This window comes from Leucoraja erinacea, chromosome 8 (assembly GCF_028641065.1).
Source record: "Leucoraja erinacea ecotype New England chromosome 8, Leri_hhj_1, whole genome shotgun sequence".
NCBI lineage: Eukaryota > Metazoa > Chordata > Chondrichthyes > Rajiformes > Rajidae > Leucoraja > Leucoraja erinaceus.
The window spans coordinates 18,273,373-18,289,821 of NC_073384.1; the positions used below are offsets into that span (position 1 = coordinate 18,273,373).

Genomic DNA, 16,449 nt, shown 5'->3' on the forward strand with positions numbered 1-16,449 from the left:
AATGTTCATACCACTGGGGTGTAAACTACCCAAGCAAAATACTCAAGAGAATAGTGGGATATTGACGGGGCACAGGAAGAAAGGATTAGTTTGGATGGGCATCATAGTTGGCATAGACATGTTGGGGCGAACGGCTTGTTTCTATGCTGTAATGTGCCATGTTAATATCGCAAATTGATTGGCATGGGCGAGTTTGTCTGAAGGGCTGTTTTTATGACTGATTATGACTCAGTCCCTCAATGTCGACTAAACTGAACTGAATATGTTCTCTGCTCAGGACTTGGGCATGAACCTTTTCTCCCTTGCTCAACATCTCATCTTTTCATTTCCAATTCAGTACCTATAGAATTTACACTTTCATTCTTGATAATAATTCATTACCACACCTGTGCTAATTTCTTGCCATAATGCCCCATCTGATGTCATCACAGGACAAACCTGGAGGAGGGTCCTTATTTCAGCAGATGATCTTGGACCCTGGAGAGCAATATGAAGGCACTGTCGTACAATTCCACTGCACAAGAAACAACCTTTGCCCATGTTATGAGTGAATTGTAACAAGGGTACAGAGCTGTTATAATGAGAGGGAGGATTACACCAGAGGTGGGCTTGGCAGGTGATGGAAACACAGTAGCAGCTGCACCAGGAGAAGATGGCAGCGATGAGAAGAACACAAACACGAAACCAGAGACATAGAACTACAAAACATTTTGACACTTTCTTTCCCACGTGATGGTTTTGCGACTGGGAAAAAGTAATGTAGCCCAATAATAGACAAGAACAAAGTCTACAATTCTACAAAAAGCCACATTAATAATGGTTGAATAATAATCCTTCAGGTGTTGCTTATTTTCCATGACTCAGATAATGTCAAAGAAAGCACAAAGTACTTGCTCACTATTTAACCCGCTCACGGACATAGTGTCAAATCCCTTCACATTAAAGTTTAAGACAATACTAGAGGGCTGTGTCAGTTCACAGGTAGCAATAAACCTCTGCAACTCTGTTTTCTAATTTTCTTTTCTTTCCAGAAAGTGCTGTTTTTTAAAAATATTCATTCAAAAGATGTGGGCTTCGCAGGCTGAACCAGTATTTAATTGCCCATCCCTCATTGCCGTTGAGAAAGTGGTGGTAAGCTGCCTTTTGGATCTGCTAGTCCTTGAAATGTGGCTACGGCCACAAAGCTGTTACGGAGAGAATTCCAGTATTCTGATCCAGCGATGCCGAAGGAACAACAATTTCTTTCCATGTCAGGATGGCGTGTGGCTTGGAGGGCTTCAATGTAGTACTGTTCCCATGCTTTTGTTGCCCTTGTTATTTCAGCAGGTAGAGGTGGTGGATTTGGTTGTTGTCTAAGGAGTTACTGTCTAAGGAGTCTAGGTGAGTTGCTGTACTTGTTGGAGTGTGGTACCAACTGCTGCCACAGCACCCCTTGCACATTCACCAACATGCCATAAACGCCTGAAGAGTCGGAACAGCTTCATGGAACTAGAGCCAACTGCACCAGGCACCAAAACCAAACAACAGATGGCACCAGAACACCACCTGCCTTTTACTACCTGGAAAACCCTAAACCGCCACCGCACTGGAGTGGGACATTGCGGACTCAACCTGAAGAAGTGGGGCACTCTCGAACTCTGACAAGTGCAACTGTGGAGAGGTACAAACAATGGCCCACCTATTGGCTTGCAGCGGAGAGGCATGCACTGTGGAGGATCTCCACAGAGGCACAGATGTGGCACTGACTGTGGCAAAGCGATGCAGAACGTCGTCTGACACATGAACAAACGAACCAACTGCTGCTATTGTACATCGGTGGCGGAGTGAGTGAATGGTTGTGGATGGGGTGCCTATCAAGTGGGTTGCTATGTCCTGCCTGGTATCGAGCATATTGAGTGTGGTTGAGCTGGACTCATCCAGATAAATGGAAACTTCACCCATTCCTTCCATCCAGAGATGCTGTCTGTCGTGCTGAGTTACTCCAGCATTTTGTGTCAATCCTTCACCCAACTGTTGGCCTTTCACCCAATACCTCCTTTTGTGGTGAAAATTATTTTTGATAAGTTTTTACATTTGATATCGACACAGAAGGAGGTAACTTGGTCCATCAAGTCAATGTCAGCCCAAAGAGCCCCCATTAATTTTCCATCTAATCTGTTCTAACCACATTCCTGTTTCCCCCTCCTCCCTCCCCCCCCCCTCCCCCCTCCCTCAGATTCTACCACTCACTGACATTTTAGGGGCAATTTATAGTGACAATTAACATCAACGAACCAAATATCTTTTGGGAAATGTTTCCTGTCAATAACACCATAAATAGAAGTTTTCATTGGGATTTGGCCCATATGGCCTCCCATGCCCTCACCACTCTCCTTTTCATCTTGTGTCTGCAGTCCTTGGGTTATCCTGTTCAGACGATGTTGGGAAATCAACTCACCAGTGCGGAACAGGTCATGGTGAAGGGACACTGGTCAAATACTGTCTCACTATAACCCGTTCATCAGGAACTGCCTTCTTCATCCATCCCTCATGTTCCTTAGCTCCAAACAAATCTTGTGACTCTTGTGACACTAGCTCTACTATCAGTGGCCATTTTCCCTACTTTTCAGGGATCGCAGCCCAACCATCACCTTGGGGGTCAGGGGTAACACGTTGAGCTGCCCATCCAACTTAACGTTAGGTGCTTGGCCAGAAGGCCTCTCATTGACCAAGATCTTCCAATTACTTAATTTTAAGGATCTCCATTCTGTTCCATTCTCTCCTTAATTGTCTTAAAGAAAATTTAGCCAACTCCCTATCCAATCCCTGGGGTCGCTCCGGTATTCTGGGACTTCAGCTCCTACTGCAGCAAGAGAAAGAAACGCCTTGATAGAAAGAAACCAACAGCGACCCACCTATTCCTTCCCAGCGACCATCTGTGCACCATCCTATACATTGGTGGGAGATGCCATGGTGTTCAGCTCAACAAAGGCATGTGGAAATCTCATGGGGCATTATCTGGGGTCTCCTTGGCTTGCTCTGCTCACTGAGCATTTGAAGGCAGGGGCATCAGCCAGAGCTTTCTGCTCCTGGCGAATATATAGCCAAGTGGCCCTCCTCGCATTGTCACAGTCCTGTGGTGACCTGGGTGAGCTCCGAGTTGAGGTCATCTCCGGGCTGGGGCTCCACAAGCACTCCTAGTCATACCTGCTGGTTAGTCCTGTCGGCTGTGTGGAGGGTGGACGGGTGCTCACGAGCCTGGCTCCTTACCCGGTTGGAACCCTGGAAGGGCAGCGAGGAGGCAGAAGGCAGGCAAAACTCTCGGAAGCACCTCTTGAAGTTCTCGTCCAGATAGGCGTACAGCACGGGGTTGAGGCAGCTGTTGGTGTAGCCCAGGGCAATGCAGAAGTGCCAGGCCACCATATCCAGGACTGTGGACGGGATCTTCACCAGAGCCCTCAGGATAACATAGATGTGGATGGGCGTCCAACAGATGATGAAGACTACGACCACCACCAACACCATTCTGGTGATCCGCCGGAGATTCCTGTCCTTCCCCTTGGAGCCGGACAATATCCGGACGCTCTTCAGCCGCAGAATCATGAGCCCATAGCAAACGGTGATGATGAGGACAGGCATGATGAAGGCAAAGATGAAGACACAGATCTTCAAGAGGTTGTCCCAGTACCAGTAAGGATGTGGGAATTTCAGCGTGCATTCCAACTCCCCTAAATACAGAGAAGGGGATGGGGCAGGGATGTGAGAATAGAACAGAGAAGCTTTTAGAATGTTGATCAAATATATTCACTCCACACACATAAGCTGGTAAACTATCCGACAAAGCATTGCTAATGACCATTGACCCCGCCCAGTCTGGGAGTATTGTCAGGAAGGAACCAAATCCCAGCCCTTCCTGTGTATTAAATCCATTCCGACATGACAACATCCCAGTTCAACACAGTCTGTGTTCCCTGATCCCAGGAGCACCCATTTTTCCTGTTGAATCTGGAGGTGAAGAATTCAAGGACTCGATGGTGGTGGAAGGGGGTCATGGCTGGCTTGCAAAGAAGCCCTGTTCCAAGTGGAGGAGGTTCAGCCATGAGGAGCAAACCTTGGATGAGCAACATAAGTCAGGAGCAGGTCTGGAGGGCTGGACCACCAAGAAGGGAAAATGGATGGGATGCAAGAGCTGCAGGGATACAGTCACCGTTCCAAAACTGGGCCCACAAATGCTGCTTGGAGTAAGGCATTTGTTGTGGATTCCTTAAAAACCTTCCCTAGCCCTAGGGCTCTCAGATCACCAGGATTGAGACCCATTATCTGGACCATCCAATCTCTCACTTGGCTAGTGTGGCAGGATTTAGAACAATGAGAGAGAAACTTATTAAAACGTATAAAATCCTGACGGCTGGATAGATGCTGGAGGGAGATTCCCAAAGGTGGGAAATCCAGTACCACGGATCATAGCCTAAGGATGTGGGGTGGGCTATTTAGTACTGAGATCAGGAGAAACTTCTTCACTCAGAGAGTGGTGAACCTGTAGAGTTGTCCACAGAAGGCAGATGAAGCCAAATCATTGAATACAGGAGTTTGATTTAGCTTGAATAAAGTGTTGCAAACTATGAAAGACTTTGGTTGTATTCAATTCTATTGGTTACTAGACCAAGTGCAGACCCGTTGGGTCTGCTCCCCCAATGGTGTGATCCCCCAACCCAATATTCCACCATGCACCCATCTCCTCCAATGGAACTTAAGCCGTTCTAAAAAGTAAGATTCCAACACTGCCCTGCCTCCCTCAGCAGTGGATTTAAAAGAAAATCCAATGGCACCTACCCTGCCTGCTGCAGCAGTGAAAAGTTCAGAGTGTTCCTGTCTTGCAACTTTGTTTCGAAGTGTGTTGGAAGCTGACATGTAAATGGAGAAGCCAGTTTATTTTTGAAATACTTGGGGGTGGGGTTGGGGAGAGAAGGATTTGATTAAAAATGTGTACTTCAACACGACGAAATGTAATGAGGAGCGGATACTTAGAAAGAAAAGCGAAATCTCTACCGAAATGGAAAAGATCTCGGAGATTGAGCGTCTGGATTGGGCGTGGCAATGAATCAAAGGAAGAAATGCAGCCGGCAGCCGTACATGCAAATGGATCCGTTCCGATTGGACATCTGCGAGCATCGGCCATTCCGATTGGACATCTGCGAGTATCGGGCACGAATCAAAAGGCAGAAAGGGATCCGGACGGCAGGCGGACGGATAGCCCCACAGTTTTATAGATATACTAGACCAAGTGCAGACCCGTTGGGTCTGCTCCCCCAATGGTGTGATTCCCCCAACCCAATATTCCACCATGCACCCGTCTCCTCCAATGGAACTGAAGCCGTTGCCAAATGTAAGTTTCCAGCACTCCCCTGCCTCCCTCAATTGCGCCTCCCTCAATTGTACCTCCCCTGCCTGCTGCAGCAGTGAAAAGTTCAGTGTTCCTGTCTTGCAACTTTGTTTCGAAGTGTGTTGGAAGCTGATAGGAAGGAGCAGCCGTCAACGAATCAAAAGGCAGGAAGGGATCCGTACTGCAGGCGGACGGATGGATTTGAGTTTTATATATTAACTAGACCAAGTGCAGACCCGTTGGGTCTGCTCCCCCAATGGTGTGATTCCCCCAACCCAATATTCCACCATGCACCCGTCTCCTCCAATGGAACTGAAGCCGTTGCCAAATGTAAGTTTCCAGCACTCCCCTGCCTCCCTCAATTGCACCTCCCCTGCCTGCTGCAGCAGTGAAACGTTCAGTGTTCCTGTCTTGCAACTTTGTTTCGAAGTGTGTTGGAAGCTGATAGGAAGGAGCAGCCGTCAACGAATCAAAAGGCAGGAAGGGATCCGTACTGCAGGCGGAGGTCGGATGGATTTGAGTTTTATATATTAATAGATAGATAGATAGATAAGGAGAGGTTGGGGACAAACTTGGATTGTTTTTTATGGATCATTGGAGGTCAAGGGATGACCTAACAGAAGTATATCAAATTATGAGGCATATTGTTTTGATTAGTAGGGCTGGATGTTACAATCCCTAAGGTTCTTCACCACAAGTGACACCTGGTATTCTTGGGTGTGACCACTAGGTGATTTTGCTACCAATCAGACACATCTTCAGTTGTGTACCTCAACGTCACAGGGTGTTTCAGCCTTTTATCACAAGACACCCTCAGTCGAGGCAGGCCCACCGCAGGGTGATCAGCCCTGGGTGTGTGTCTTATGGTTAGCCTCTAGATAGTCACGTGGCAGCCCAGACAGCATCTTTACTCTTCAGCCACAACCAGTGACTGCCCCACGCTGCTTTTTTCCTTCCATCTTCCTCTCTACCGCTGACTGTGGCTGGTTGGACTCTGGACTCGTGTCCGTTGATGGGACAGTATTTGATTGAGCTTCGCCTGGGGTGCTGATACCCTGTGGACTGGTGGTTAACCTGCCACTGGGCTTCACTCGACTGATTTGGCCTACCCCTTAGAAGGTAATGGTCAATGCGAGGCCCCACACCAAGTTCTCCCAGGCACTTTTCCCTGCCCTGGTGGATCTTGAGAGACCCTTCTCTGATGTTATCTTTTCCCAGCCACAGATGCAGCTTCGTAGCTTATGTCCTGCTCTGTCAATTACTGTGCTAGTTGTAATATTCATAGTCGATTCCTTCCGTAGCAATATGAGGGTGGATCCAAAACACTGATTAGCGATGGGTCCTGCTGACATGAGGAGCTAGCCCATGCCAGCCCTGGTGGGGTCTATTCCCTCCGGTCAGCAGTCTCTCCAGGCCGTCACTAGGTCTTTCACTGGTTAACAAAAGTATATCAAATTATGAGGCATAAATATTGTAGACAGAACATTTTTCTTTGGGCGGAAATACCAATTACGAGAGGCATTGCATTAAGATAAAACCGAATATTGAAACATTTTTTACACAGAGTGGTGCCTGGAAAAACGTTGCCAGGAGTGGTGGTGGAAGCAGATATGATATGAACATTTAAGGGGCATTTATACAGGTAGGCAATGGTAGGAAACTGAACCAATGCCGTCTAATATTCCCTGCTCTGGGAAAATGTGACTCGCTACTATGTATGTACCCCTCATGGTTTTATAAATCTCTACAAGGTCACACCTCAGCTTCCGACGCAGTGAAAACAATCCCAGCCTATCCAGTCTCCTTATTTCTCAAGCACTCTAATCCCGTAACATCCTGGGGAATCTTTTCTGTACCAGAGTCTTCATCACTTTGAGGGCAGTGAATTTCTGGCATTGTCTCCACAAGGGGACTGTAGATGTTTGATCATCAGGAACTGAGAACGAGAGGTTTATTGACACCACGAGAGTCAGGGATGGAAAAGAAAAACAAGGGGCAGGAGCAGACACTGATACTGGATGACGGAACTGGTTCAAGGGGCTGAGTTGCCTACTTCTACTTATTTCTTAAGATCTTGTGGGCAAGGAATATCTCAATGACCTCAAATTTGCCCAGAAGGTGCCTCACATCCAAGGTTCCCTCTAGGAGGTCACTTACCATGGTTGAGCATTGTGGTGGCCATGATCATCACGGGCAGGCCGATAGCAGACGACAGGATCCAGATACAGACGTTGATGATCTTGGCGTTGTGCGCAGTACGGAAGTCCAGGGCTTTGACCGGGTGGCAGACGGCGATGTAACGGTCCATGCTCATGGTGGTCAAGGTGAAGATGCTGGTGAACATGTTGTAGTAGTCAATGGACATGATAACCTTGCACAACAGCTTGCCAAAGGGCCAGGACCCCATCAGGTAGTTGATGTTCTGGAAAGGGAGGGTGCTTGTGGCCAAGGCATCAGCCAGGGCCAGGTTGAAGATGTAGATGTTGGTGGCTGTCTTCATTTTGGTGTACCTGGAAATGAATGGAGGCAGACACTGGTCAGTCTAGTAGGCAATAGTCGTCTAGGAGGGACTGGGCTTAATCCAGGAGGGAACGGTTCAGTTCAGGAGGATGGAAGGTCACTTCGGGAGGGTCAGGTCAGTCCTGGAGGCACCAGTCAGTTCAGGAATAGATCCATGAATCCAGCAGGGAACTGGCCATTGCAGCAGGCAACAGTCAGTGTAGGAGAGATCCATAAAATCAGCAGAGAATGGGTCAGTCTAGGAGGGTTAGGTTAGTCCAGGAGTGTCAGATAAGTCCAGGAGGGGGCAGTCAGTTTATGAGAGTCCATCAGTCCCAAGAGTGAATGGATCTCTCCAGGGGGGTGAATCAGCTTTGGGTTAGTCCATGATGGATGGGTCAGTTAAGGTGACTGGGTCAGTCCTGGTGGGTCAGTCTAGGAGGGAATATGTCAGTCTAAGAGGGTCAGGTCAATCCAGGAAATCAGTACAGCAGGCGCAAGCGAAGATTAGATTGGATTGGATTGGATTCCTTTATTGTCATTCAGACCTTTCGGTCTGAACGAAATTTCATTGCCTGCAGTCACACATATAATAATAAATAACAAAACATACAATAAACACAAATTAACATCCACCACAGTGAGTTCACCAGGCACCTCCTCACTGTGATGGAGGCAAAAGTCTTAAAGTCTCTGTCTCTTCCCTCCTTGTTCTTCCTCTGCACTGAGGCGATCCAGGCTTCCGTTGTGGCCTGGATGATGGAAGGTAAGTCCCGCGGCTCAACTGAGCTCCGCGAACAGGCCGGTTCAAGCTCCGTGGCCCGGGGTGGTCGAAGCTGCCGCCCTCCAGTCCAGCTTATGCAGCTGTAGTTGCGGGAGCTCCGGTAAAACAGGTCACCAACCTGTGACCTGCGAGCTCCCGACGATGTCGTCCACTGGCCCGCGGCCAAGCCACGAATTCAGGTCGCCAACGCTGGAACGCCGCCTCAGCCCCGAAGCCGGGCCACTGCCACCGGAACGCCGCATCAGCTCCGAATTCGGCCAGCCTCGCGTTGGTAAGTCCTGGCTGGCTTTGCCTCCGGAGTCTCGAGGTCGGTCACAATTGGAGGCCGCCAGCTCCGCCATTAGGCCTCAGCGCAGATGGAGGCAAAGAAGGGGGATACGACAAGAAGAGTCGCATTCCCCCGAAGGAAGAGACAAAAAAACATGTTTCACCCCCCCCCCCCCCACACATATACACAACCTAATAAACTAAAATTTAACTAAAACAAGACAAAAGAAAACAACAACAGAAGTAAAAACAGACGGACTGCAGGTGAGCCGCAGCTGTCAACAGCGCCGCCACAGAGTCTCTTTTCCTCAGAATAATTGTTCTCCAGTGTCTCCCTGGACCCTCAAGGTTTAATTAAGAGATTCATGGGCTGGGTCATATCAATGGCACCCACTCCTACACCGTTCCTCAAAACTATTCCCCGCCTAGGGCCGGAACACCATGAATGAGACACAAAGCTCTCATCACACCATTCCATCACACACACCCAGGCAAGGAGATGGCACATGTCCTCTTGAGTCAACGGCTTCCTGTGCCAAGATCAGCCAGGGGAAGTGCTCTAGACCGTTGGTGGATCAATGGTCAGTGCACTGCCTGCCAGTAGAGATGAGGCATTTGTGCGGAGCACCACAAACCTCCTCAGGGACCAGGGTCTACTGATGTTTCACTGCGAATATCCAGCCAACAAGCTGTCAGGAACTAGAGGTGAAAGTTATTTCCAGGCTGGCATGTTGGTCAAGTCTCGGGTGCTTTTCTACCAGGACAGGGTGTTAGTCATAAACCAACTGGTGGCCTCTGCTCTGGTACCAGGAGGCCACTTTAGCCCCACCTGCTGAGCTTGGTTTCAGGATCCAGAGAAAGCTGGCAAAATTCTTCTGGGGCAACAGGAAGCACTAAATCTCTGCAGTGGTGATGAGACTCCTCGAGGAGGGCGGTCAGTTGCTGGTGTGGGTTTGCACCCAGGTAGAATCTCTCGGCCTTACGACCCTGCAGAGATGCCTGTAAGCTGAGCGTCCTCAAAGGTGGCGCGTGCTGATGATGTATTTGCTTCGATGAAGTCGCTGTTTCATGAAGTTATGTGACTACCGGTGACAGGCATCAGCCATGCTGCTCTGCAGGGGACGTCCCCCAAATTTACTATGAATCTGGAACATGGTTGCTTCAGGCTGGGACTCCCTTCCACTGCCCATACATGGGTGTGACATTGTGACAAGCAAATAAGGGTTCCGCCCCAGTCAACTGCCTGCCCCTCTTTCAGAGTTACATCTATATGGGTGACCTTTCAAAAAGTGCATGTGATGTCCATTGGTTCTATGGTGGCATTTTGGAACTGTTGGGCACCACAGGGTTGACTCTATCCTGGATCAGTGACATAATAATCTAATGCTTTGTTGTTTAGTTGTTTGAAATTTACACTGCCCTCCATAATGTTTGGGACACAGACCCATCATTTATTTATTTGCTTCTGTATTCCACACTTTGAGATATGTAATAGAAAAAAAATCATATGTGGTTAAAGTGCACGTTGTCAGATTTTATTAAAGGGTATTTTTATACATTTTGGTTTCACCATGTAGAAATTACAGCTGAGTTTATACATTATCTTTCCCCCCCCATTTTCAGGGCACCATAATGTTTGGGACACATGCAGAGAGTAGGGCGTTCGGCCGAACACACAATGAGAACTACAGTCGCCACCCTGCAGGAACTGTATATCAGAAGGTGCAAATCCAGAGCCAACAAGATCATGGGGAACCCCTTCCACCCCAGCACCAGACTGTTCCAGCTGCTGCGGTCACGCAAATGCCTCCGTTGCCATGCCATGAAAACAGAGAGGATGAGGAGGAGTTTCTTCCCAGAGGACATTAGGACTGTAAACTCCTATCTCACCAGGGACTTATTGTACCAATTTACCGTTGTGTGATGTCTTTTTAAATTGCTGTTTCTTTTTTCTCTCACAAATATGTCATTCTGATGCTGTTCCATTCTGTTTCGTAGTTTGTTTGCACAATTTGCAAGTATTGCCACTTTTCATTTCACTGCACATCTCGTATGCGTATGTGACGAATAAACTTGACTTGACATGGCTTCACAGGTGTTTGTAATTGCTTAGGTGTGTTTAATTACCTCATTAATGCAGGTATAAGAGCACTCAGCACCTAGTCTTTCCTCCAGTCTTTCCATCACGTTTGGAAACTTTTATTGCTGTTCATCAACATGAGAACCAAAGTTGTGTCAATGAAAGTCAAATGTCATTATGAGACTGAGAAACAAGAATAAAACTTAGAGATATCAGCCAAACCTTAGGCTTACTAAAATCAACTGTTTGGAACATCATTAATTAGAAAAAGAGCACTGGTGAGTTTATTAATTGCAAAGGGACTGGCAGGCCAAGGAAGACCTCCACAGCTGATGACAGAAGAATTCTCTATAATAAAGAAAAATCCCTAGATCCGACAGATCAGAAACACTCTTCAGGAGTCAGGTGGATTTGTCAATGACCACTATCCGCAGAAGACCATGAACAGAAATACAGAGGCTACACTGCAAGATGCAAACCACTGGTTCTCTGCAAAAATAGGATGGCCAGGTTACAGTTTGCCAAGAAATACATAAAAGAGGAACCACAGTTCTGGAAAAAAGGTCTTGTGGACAGATGAGACGAAGATTAACTTATGTCAGAGTGAATTGCGAACTGAGCGGAGGTGTTGGGCATTAACCAACCTGACCTCCCGGTGGCTCAGCACTACAACTCCCCCTCCCATTCCGTATCCGACCTCTCTATCCTGGGCCTCCTCCACAGCCAGAGTGAGCAACACCAGAAATTGGAGGAACAGCACCTCATATTCCGCTTGGGGAGTCTGCATCTTGGTGGCATGAACATTGAATTCTCACACTTCTGTTAACCCTTGCTCTCTCCTCCCCTTCCCACCTCAGCCCTCGGGCTCCTCCTCCTTTTTCCTTTTTTCTCCCCACCCCCTATCAGTCTGAAGAAGGGTTTTGGCCTGAAACGTTACCTATCTCCTTCGCTCCATAGATGCTGCTGCACCCGCTTAGTTTCTCCAGCATTTTTGTGTACCTTCGATTTTCCAGCATCTGCAGTTCCTTCTTAAACCAATAAATGTTGGGTCTTTGTCCCAAACATTAAGGATGGCACTGTATGACAGTCAGATGTTAAGGTGTTGGGTGTTTTGTCATAGGTCAGTTTTTAGCAGTTTGTCGATTTGTAAATACTTGATAGCATCATGGAGTCATACTGCATGGAAACAGAGTCTTGGCCCAAGATGGCGACCAAAATGCCCCATTTACACTAGTCCCACCTGCCTCCTTTTGGCCCATATCCCTCTAAACCTTTCTCATCTCATTGTACTGGAAGACCAACAGGTTTCGTACAGAACAAAGAGCGTCTTTCACTGTTAATGATCTTCCACTCTCAGCGGTTATTCCTCAGAACAACCCATAGATCAGAGATTCCACATTATGCAGTTGCTCGGGATGATCTTAGAAATGATCTTTGCATCCTTTGGTTACCTTCTTGGCAAACACATATTCACAAAGAGGTGGGTTACCATCTCCTCATCGCAGCTGTCCTGAGGGCAGTGCGTTGGGAGTGAGACTCCACCATACAGGAAGGATCCTAATGAGGAGGGTCCCTCTCACCACCAGGCAAACAAGGTCTTGGTGCTTGTTGGTAGTTCTGGCAACAAGGCATCCTTTCAAATGGTTTGGGAAATCTGCTCAGGGAATTTTTGCGTGATCGTTCACGTCCTTCTCTCGCAGAGCCTGCAGTACATTGCGTGCTACTGACCACTGCCTGGTGATATTTTCTGAAGACTCAGCCTCAACTGAATGGTGTCAACTCAAAGCATTTCACATTGACCTGCTGAGCAAGTGAAGAATGATGAGCAACTTCTCTCCCTCCCCACTGTACGATATTGATAACAGGATTTAATGTATTTTGCTCCTTCCAAGACTACAAGAAATCACAGAGTTGTGGATGCAGCTCAGTCTCTTATGCAAACCAACTTCCCTCCATCAATCCATCTATAATTCACACTGCCTCAGGAAAGCAGCTAACAAATTCAAGGATAACTCACACCCCAGTCATTCCTTCTTCTTTGATCCCCCATGGGGCAGGAGATACAAAAGCTTGAAAGCATGCACCAGGAATGAAGGAAGATCGGGCAGGACTCATTGGCCATGCGTGGCAGCAGGCCTGTCTCATCGCTGTAAAGCAAGGCGCGGCCACAGGGGGAAGCTCGGAAGTCACCAAGCGGCTCCAAAGACCAGAAAGTCAAGAAGGAGGGAGCTGCTAGCAATGACGGATGTGAGGAGTGGACCGGTAGGCGAGGGACTGGAGTATTGCTTCCTGCACCTTCACAGTCAACTGCAGGAGGCATCCTTGGGGCAGAGGTGGTCGGGCTAGGAGAGGGGCGTCGGTTGCAGCAGCATGAAGCTTACTTGGATTGGGAGCCACTCCAGTACATCGAGCGTATGGACCAGACAATAAACCACCATTGAACCACCAGATTCAAGAACAACTTCTTCGCTGGTGCGATTAGATTTCTGAATGGACCTTTCATATCCTTAAGATGAAAATCCTGATCTTCCAATCAACCTCATTGTGGCCTGTGCACTTTTTTTATCTGCACTTTGTATACCTTGCACTTTTTCCTGCACTCTGTTTATTTTCTCTTTAGCCCTAATTTATGTTATCATGTGCCCCCTACCTGGTAGCCTCCAGTACTCCCCAACTGGTAGCCCCAGTGAAGATGTCGCTATGCAGGAATCCTCTCCTGTATAATAGAGATCTGGGCTTGAAGCGTTACACTGAGAAGTACCAACTACTAGTTCACAGCCTCCTGTAATTTCTGTAGCCTGGACACATTTTTGTTCCATGTATCCATGAAGTGCAAGAGGTTGCTGTGCGGATTTGACCATTAATAGGGATGCTCCTCAAGTTCTGGCTGCACTACAATGCCCTGGTCTCCTGATCTTTGCAGCAAGGAGGAGGTGAACTGGCCTGGAGACCTCCTCGTTAGCCATGTACAGTTCCAGAAATGGGCCTGTTGGGGACCAGACAATTTTGATCTCAAATGCCTGTTGTCTGATCTTCTTCCAAATTGCATCATGTCTGGGCGTGCCTGGAGTGGGACCACGAAAAATGCTCTGGAGCCCTTCTTGGGTGGTCGGGCACCGGAGCATGTTCAAGGGCAATGTTTAAATTTAAGATTTTGTTGTTGCTTCTAAAGAGCAATTTTAAAGTCAATAATGAAACGAACGGACATAGAAGGATAGGGTAAAGTAATAGGACAGAGAGTGGAGCTCCTTTTGCATTCTCCTGTAAAATAAATTCCAGACCTCACCGTATTCATCGGCCAGGTCGAGGCGTGGAGCTGTTTGGACACGAGGTGATTGGCAGCGTGTTGTAAGGGAATAATAAGGATCTAGAGAAGCACTAGATACTGCAGATGGGTATGAATGTGATGTGCCGACCAGTCCGTTTCTGTGCTACACAGTACTGTACTATGATTCTTCAAACCTGTGGCAGCAACCCACCCCTTCATAAGAATTAACGGCGGAGGTTGTCCAACAGGGAAAATAGGTTACAAAGTGCTGGAGTAACTCAGAGGGCTGTGGGACAGGTAGCATCTCTGGATAAGTGGGATAGGCAACGTTACGGGTCCCATCCATGTTCTCCAGAAATGCTGCCTGACTCACCGAGTTACTCCAGCACATTGTATCTTTTGTTTAGTGTCTAGAGTAAAGAGGTCGCTCGGGACATTGAACGAGAGACCGGGGCGTGAGTCAACAAGACCTCAAAAGTTTGGAGAACAATAAAGATGCACCGTGATCGGTGCCCCAAGAGTTTGGAGTCATTTCTGGCACTGCAGCCCCGCATTGGACGGCTAGATGGCGGTGCTTCAGCGCCCAATACGGGAGGCGAACAATCCCCGCTCGGTGGCCCCCGGCGGCGCATTGAACACGGAGAGCAATCCGTTTAACAATCGGTCAGCGGATGTAGGGGAGCAGTATGGAGATTACGCTTGCATTTCACACTTCGCATGAAATAAATACTCTGGTCAAACTGGATGTCCGAGCAACGGCAGGCGGAGAGAAAACTGCACATTCTGCAAACGAGAGCATTGTGCAATAAAGTTATTAAAGGGCGAATCCGGGGAGTGGGGGCGTGGGGATTTGGAATTGGATGTGGGAGGCAGGTTGGCTGGTATCTTACCTGACGATGACAAACATGACGAGAACATTGCCGACCAGCCCCAGCACGCACACGACGGAGTAGAGAGCCGTGATAATGATAGAGCTGATGATTGAGGAGGGACCCTTGTTCAGGGGGCTGTTGTCTGTGTGGTTGCACCGAGCCGACACCCCCTCCACGCACGGGGCGGAGGAGTTGGCCAGGCTGAAGTTATCGGTGGGCACCGCGCCCTGGCACAAGGGGGAGGTGTTGGCAGCCAGCCCCAGGCAGGTTTGCAGGACAAGATCCATTGCAAATTCCTCCCAAGCACGCTTGCTGGCGACGGCAGTAGCAGGTGTGTGGGTGCGCGGCTTGTCGGGAAAATGGGGTGCTGCTGGCAGCAGTCTCTCCCCTACAACCCCTTAAACTGTGGGCGAGCGGCTAGCGGGGCGGCGAGCCACGGGGATAGGGAGCCGGGCAGGACACGGACATAACAACAGCCGCCACTCCATCCTGGGCAAGCTCACGTTCCGCGCTCGCTGCATGCCGCTCGCTGTTATATTGGAGGGCGTGACGTCAGATCCCCCCCCCCTTTCCTCGGCAACTTTTCTCCCACCCTCACCGTATGATGGGAGAGGAGGAGCCAGCATCTGGCCAGAGCAAAAGGGGCAGAGACGGTGGTTGGGAGAGCGGAGCTGGCCACGGTGCTGAAAGGGAGCGGATAGTCCAGGGCGGACAGCGCTAGGCGGGTATCACTTGACAGATGCTCTGGACACATGCTTGGGACAGTTGAACTAGGCTGGTGCACTTCGTTGATACACTGGGCTTGTGAACTGGCCTGGTGCTCAAAGGGGCGGATGTCCAGGGCGGATGCATTAGGCGGGTATCACTGGACAGATTCTCTGGGGGGGACACATGGCTGGTGCAGTGGGTTTGTTGAACTAGGCTGGTGCACTTCGTGATCTGGGCTGATGCACTGGGCTGGTGAACTGGGTGAATTCACTGGGCTGGTGCATTGGGCGGATGCATCTGGTGAGTGATTCAAAATGGGGAAAAACTCAGCGGGTGGGTGTGCACTATGGAGCGAAAGACTGGTGATGTTTTGGGTCGTTTGTGGCAGGGGCTGGTCCAGTAGGTTGGTGTACTGGGCCGGAATACTGGACTGATACACTGGAATGGTGTAATGGGCTGGTGCAGTATAGCTGGTGGCACTGGGGTGATGCAGTAAGTTAGTGCACTGGACTGGTGCATCGGGCTGATGCACTGAGCTGGTGCACTGGGCTGATGGCACTGCCTTGTTCTTTAAACTGATCACCAGTTCATTGTATGTCACTCAGAGTA

General features: G+C 48.8%; 1 protein-coding gene across 1 annotated transcript; it reads right to left on the bottom strand.

Annotated features, from left to right (window-relative positions):
* Window positions 1-2,314: 2,314 nt before the first annotated feature.
* On the bottom strand, window positions 2,315-15,851 carry oprm1 (opioid receptor, mu 1). Its single transcript, XM_055639114.1, has 3 exons — window positions 15,151-15,851; window positions 7,520-7,872; window positions 2,315-3,707 (listed from the first exon to the last, which is right to left on the bottom strand). Exons 1-3 carry the CDS (start codon window positions 15,417-15,419, stop codon window positions 3,181-3,183), a joined length of 1,149 nt encoding a protein of 382 aa, XP_055495089.1. The 5' UTR covers window positions 15,420-15,851; the 3' UTR covers window positions 2,315-3,180.
* Window positions 15,852-16,449: the final 598 nt, after the last annotated feature.

Bases quoted from the DNA above. Each gene is read 5' to 3' on its own strand.
- oprm1 (XM_055639114.1), bottom strand. From the start codon at position 15,419: ATGGATCTTGTCCTGCAAACCTGCCTGGGGCTGGCTGCCAACACCTCC. The intron at 7,873-15,150 runs GTAAGATACCAG...ATTCATTTCCAG, and splicing joins GTCATGTTTGTCATCGTCAG to GTACACCAAAATGAAGACAG. The intron at 3,708-7,519 runs GTAAGTGACCTC...CTCTGTATTTAG, and splicing joins CACCACAATGCTCAACCATG to GGGAGTTGGAATGCACGCTG.